The sequence below is a fragment of the Salmo salar genome, chromosome ssa19 (assembly GCF_905237065.1).
Source record: "Salmo salar chromosome ssa19, Ssal_v3.1, whole genome shotgun sequence".
Taxonomy (NCBI): Eukaryota; Metazoa; Chordata; class Actinopteri; order Salmoniformes; family Salmonidae; genus Salmo; species Salmo salar.
Genome location: NC_059460.1, coordinates 53,395,714 through 53,401,713, shown reverse-complemented (window position 1 = coordinate 53,401,713; position 6,000 = coordinate 53,395,714). Strand labels below are relative to the sequence as shown.

Genomic DNA, 6,000 nt, shown 5'->3' with positions numbered 1-6,000 from the left:
GAATGCTGTTTATACATTACAGTTCAGCATTCAACACCATAGTCCTCTCTAAGCTCATCACCAAGCTTGGGACCCTGGGACTGAACACCTCCTTCTGCAACTGGATCCTGGACTTCCTGACGGGCCGCTTCCAGGCGGTGAGGGTAGGCAACAACACATCTGGGGTGTTTTGCTTAGTCCCCTCCTGTTCTCCCTATTCACCCACGACCGTGTGGCCACACACGACTCCAACACCATCATCAAGTTTGCTGACGACACGACGGTGGTAGGACTGATCACCGACGATGATGAGTCAGCCTAGGGGAGGAGGTCAGACACCTGGCAGTGTGGTGTCAGGACAACAACCTCTCCCTCAACCTCAGCAAGACAAAGGAGCTGATCGTGGACTACAGGAAACAGAGGTGTGAGCACGCCCCCATACACATCAAAGGGGCTGTAGTGGAGCGGGTCAAGAGCTTCAAGTTCCATTCTCACTTTTTATCGCATTCTTTTCTGCTTATGTCTAGAGTGACAACGCCAATTCTCCACGGTGTATGCCAGCGTTTCCCAAACTGTTTGAGTTGTCGTCTAAATCACTTTTTAGTGTCCGATTAAATACACAAAGCCATGTTTCTAGCCGACACACCATTTGAGAACAACTGTGTATGTACAATATTATACAACATTATCAGTCAGAAAATAGCCTTTTTTGCCTGGGAGGGAAACAGATCAGCGTGGATTCAAAAACAGTGCTACTGTTGTAGTATCATATTACTCATTCATGCAGACTTATTTAACAGAGACTGGCTGAGTTTCATTTGTGCTCCAGTAGGTTGATTAACAGCTACTCATTTTTCCATTACTAAACAACATAATATCACTGTCAGAACAGCATGAGTAGCTGCAAATATGTTATTTGGGGTGAAGGAGTACTTGGGCTCAGTATTTGCTCTCAATTCTGTAGAGAGCTTGCTGAGGTCCGTTAAACCTTTAGGAAATCACGATTCCTCATGGCGAGCAAGGCCCACACATACAGATGGACAGAGAGACAGAGAGACAGAGAGACAGACATAGATACACACACACCCCTCCCCCTTTACACTCACCCGGAGGTCTCCGTTGGCCAGATGTGGGTTGTGGTGTCCGGGGTAGGTGCCGTAGACAGGCTCCTTACAGTAGATCTTGATGACACAGCGGTCCTGGACGTCTCGTGGGTCCTCCAGCTCATAGAATACGTTACGGGCCTCATCCTTAATCAGCAGGGCCGTGCTGGGGCACCTGAACATGGGCATTGACACCCGAGCATTTACAATTCAACAGGCCACTTATTGTTTGGTAATTACCTAATAACGATTGTTTTTGTTTCATTTCATTGAATTAATCTTTAGCTTGTCAGCTAATTAATCAGATGTTATCTTAGCTAAAAATCAGCTATCATAAGGTGACACCAGTTGTCTTGACTGTTTATTACACCGTCTATGTCATTATTATGTCATTCTTATGACAGCGTTATGTAGCCTTTATAACAAAGCGTTCTACTAAAGTGTGATAAAGCCACCTTAGCATTGCCATGGTGAGCCTCTGGGGAAACATGTGGACAATGAGGGCTCTCAGGGTCTCCAGGCTGGTCAGCTCGTGGGTCAGGTGCACCCGCCTCGTCTCCTCGCCCAGCTGGAGGAAGAGAATGCCTGAGGGGAAGGAGGGAGGAAGGAGGAGAGGAGAGGAGAGGAGAGGAGAGGAGAGGAGAGGAGAGGAGAGGAGAGGAGAGGAGAGGAGAGGAGAGGAGAGGAGAGGAGAGGAGAGGAGAGGAGAGGAGAGGAGAGGAGAGGAGAGAATTGACATTCATTTGACTGTAATACCTCAAACACACACACACGCACACACACAGGACAGAGGGCAGAGAGGGCACAATCACAATAATCTCATCTGTCTACTGGGGCTTTTCAAAATTAATTTGGGACAATCAGTGATGAATTCGAAATAGAATCAAGTATAAACTTGAGAAACCTCCTCATGAATGTGATCCTCATTCTCTTTATGAACATAACTCCCTTTAGAGTGAACCTGCCTGCAACCCCAAAGATGGTACAGATGACAGATGTTATGACTGTGGTCAATAAGACCGTGATATGAGCGTGACATGACCATTATGTTCTGACCTGGCGCACGGAGCTTGGCCTGGCTGGATGAGCGTGCCAGCGGCAGGCTCTGGCGGAGGCGGTTCATGCGGTTGAACCCGAGGGGAACGTCGGCCTCAGACATGGTTTCTAGACTCTCAGCCGAGGCAAAGGACACCCTGCTGGCCTGGTCGGCTAGAGCCGGCTGGTCGGGGTTGCGTCGGATCACACGGGGGGTACGGGCCTATGGGATAGAGGGAGAGACAGATTGATACAATCAACACTTAAAACAACACAACCACCACAGCAAAGACACACAGCTGCTGTGACAATGAACACAGACAAAACTAGTCAACCACTGCAAAAAGACAACCACAATAACAGACAAAACAAGTCAACCACTGCAAAAAGACAACCACAATAACAGACAAAACAAGTCAACCACTGGAAAAAGACAACCACAATAATCAGACAAAACAAGTCAACCACTGCAAAAAGACAACCACAAAATCAGACAAAACAAGTCAACCACTGCAAAAAGACAACCACAAAATCAGAAAAGACAAGTCAACCACTGCAAAAAGACAACCACAAAATCAGACAAAACAAGTCAACCACTGCAAAAAGACAACCACAAAATCAGACAAAACAAGTCAACCACTGCAAAAAGACAACCACAAAATCAGACAAAACAAGAGAATTGCATAAAACAAGATAAAACCAGAAGACACAACAAAATCAAATCGAAGTTTATTGGTCACGTACACAGTTTATCTACTACTGCAATGTGCAGTAGTAGATACTGTATATTAGAATGAGCTTAATTGTAACGCCCTGGCCATAGAGAGGGGTTTTTGGTTGTCTATTTTGGTTAGGCCAGGGTGTTACATGGGTGGGCGTTCTATGTTTATTTTTCTATGTTGGTTTGTTTCTTTGGTTTGGCCGTGTGTGGCTCTCAATCAGGAACAGCTGTAGATCGTTGTTGCTGATTGGGAGTCATACATAGGCAGCCTGTTTTTCCTTTGGGGTTTGTGGGTAGATATTTTCTGTTTAGTGTTTTGCACCTGACAGAACTGTTTGGCTGTCGGTTTCTTGCTTTTTGTGTTTAAAGTGTTCGATCTTTTAATAAATTCATGATGAACACTAACCACGCTGCGCCTTGGTCCACTCTCTCCAAAGACAGCCGTTACATTAATAAAGAATACAGCTTTGTGAAGAATACAGTATACGTATACACCGTGTGAAAAAAACAGTATCAAATAAACAGTTCAGTGTTAAATGTCTCTAAAACAATCCCAGACAAAGATACAACAGCGCAGCTGTTTCCTCAGGATGAGACAACTGCATAAAACATCATGACGACGCAGCCACCAAAACTGTTGTAATAAACATATTTTACAAAGCTTCAAACAAATGTATTTAAGTGTGAGCTGAGGAGTTAAACTTGTTGAATTCATTTTGAGTGCACACTAGCCAAGAAACAATTTACACTAAGAAATGGAGCAATATAAATAGGCCTATCTAATATTAATGCTATGTAAATGATGTGGACTTAAGTGGTTAAGTGCCAGATTCACCAGTATCCACTCTACAGAGAATTAGAGGAACCAACAGAACACTAGTTATGCTAATGCTAACAAACGAAGCTAGCAGAACACTAGCTAGACAGACCTCCATTGAGATGCATGTGACCACTGAGCCTTCAGACTTCACCTACCCAATTTAAACCACAGAGAGAAGATAAGATGATGAAGATGTGAGGAAAAGTGAGGATGAGGAAGAGGACCTCTTGTTACAGCAGTGCGTGGCAGGAGCTGCTAGAGCAGGTTGTTTATAATGAATCCCTGCCGACAGATATTTTCCGGCCCAAAGACCACAGTAATGAGCTCCCACAGTGCTCTGTGAACACTGCTCACATTCAGTTATGCATCTGTTGTCTCCCCAACCGCCACCGTTGAGCTTGCTTTGATTTGTTGTTCCTGCAATAGGCACACTCAAACTGCACATGGGGGTATGTTCACACACACACACACACACACACACACACACACACACACACACACACACACACACACACACACACACACACACACACACACACACACACACACACACACACACACACACACACACACACACACACACACACACACACACAAAATGTACACACACACACACACACTCGTCACAAATTGAGCAGGATGACGGATTGCGAGTGGTGCCCCTCATTTGTGTTGAGATTTATGGTCTGTGTGAAAACCATAAGCAGTGCACCTTCTGCTTCTAACATCCCACAAACATCAAGCTGTTGAGAAGAGAAGTTGGTGGCATAAGGGAATTACAAAGTTTGGGGTTAGTCAGCTGTAGAGAGAGGATGGAGGGAGCAGGAGAGAAGGTGTGTGACAGAGAAAGAGAGAGAGAGAGATAGCGAGAGAGTGAGAGAGTGAGAGCGAGAGAGAGAGAGAGAGAGAAAGAAAGAGATAGAAAGAGAGAGAAATAGAGAAAGAGAGAAAGAGGGAGGTGAGAGTGAGAGAAAGAAAGAGAGAGAGAAAGCGAGAGAGGAGAGAGAGAGAGGCAAAAGGAGGAAGACAGATTCCGAGACCAAGCGAGAGAGACTTAAGCAGAGAATGAGAGGAACAGTCGTAAAGTGCAACACGATGGTTGACATCCTGTCGGCTCTTTCCTAATTAGTTCTCATTTCAGTGTGCAGGCAGCAGCTGTGGAGAGGCTCAGAGGGCAGGGCTCCTCTCCATGCGCTCTGTATGCCCACGTTTTATTCCCACTGTGTCTGTCTACATTACAAGCTGACATTTTCTCTGGGGTAACGCCCAATAAACTCCCCACCTCCATCCTCTTCAATTGCACAATCCAAGGGAGGAGAGGGTGGAATTGGCGAGGAACGCCTGGGAATGTGCTTTCCAAAGTGAAAATCTCTGGGGGAATATAAATACATATTTTTTGCAGAATGCCTGGACATTTCACAGGAGTGCATATTTTTCCAATTCCACCCATGCCCTCGATAATCATGACCATGTTTCTGCCTGTGCAATCAAACTTGGATAGGTACTGTAATAAAGTTCTCCATCCAATGAGAATAATTGGACCCCGCAAAAAAAAAATCTATAACTTCTTCTGAGCCTGTCACGCTGTTATAAGTCCGTTTGGTTGTCGTAAATTCTTATGACCTGTTAAAACAGTGTTTTGTCATTATGTCAACAGCCTTATGAAGGCATTATTTTCTGCTGCAGAAGAACTTATGACCTCCTTTATGTCTTGGAAGGCCATTCTGTCTCATGGATTCTCTCTTGGTTTATGACAGTGCTTCTCTCACCTGACTCTTGCTAAGGCTGGGTAATCTCTTTGAAGATCTCATGGTCTTTTGCGTAAAACATCAGTCATTGTCACGTCCTGGCCAGTATATAAGGTTAATTGTTTTGTAGTTTGGTCAGGGCGTGGCAGGGGGTATTTGTTTTCTGTGGTTCGGGGTGGTGTGTTTGTGTAAAGGGTGTTTAATTTAGTAATTCCGGGTTTTGGTTTATGTTTAGTAATTCTATGGTTAGTCTAGGTTGTGTGTTTCTATGTTTGGTTGATTGGGGTTGGGACTCTCAGTTGAAGGCAGGTGTTGTCTATCTGCCTTTGATTGAGAGTTCCATATATTAGGGTGTGTTTGTATGTGTGATTTGTGGGTGATTGTTCTGTGTTTTGCCTTGTGCCTTACCAGACTGTTTTTGTTGATCGTTCGTGTTTTTGTTATTTTATATGTTCGTTTTGAAAGGTAATTAAATATCAAGATGAGCATTCACGTACCTGCTGCGTTTTGGTCCTCATTTACCGACAACAACCGTGACAGAATCACCCACCACCAAAGGACCAAGCAGCAGAGGAAGGAGCAGACGGAGTTCGA

At 44.8% G+C, this 6,000-nt stretch overlaps 1 protein-coding gene across 5 annotated transcripts in view; it reads right to left on the bottom strand.

The window, feature by feature from the left end:
• LOC106579341 (SRC kinase signaling inhibitor 1) overlaps nt 1-6,000 on the bottom strand; it is a 60,035-nt gene that overhangs the window by 17,268 nt on the left and 36,767 nt on the right. For all 5 annotated transcript variants that reach the window (XM_045702470.1, XM_014159186.2, XM_045702468.1 and 2 more), the window contains 3 exons: nt 2,139-2,340; nt 1,538-1,667; nt 1,086-1,257 (listed from right to left, as the gene is read on the bottom strand). In XM_045702470.1, coding sequence (XP_045558426.1) covers nt 1,086-1,257; nt 1,538-1,667; nt 2,139-2,340 — 504 coding nt within the window. The remainder of the gene's footprint in view (nt 1-1,085; nt 1,258-1,537; nt 1,668-2,138; nt 2,341-6,000) is intronic.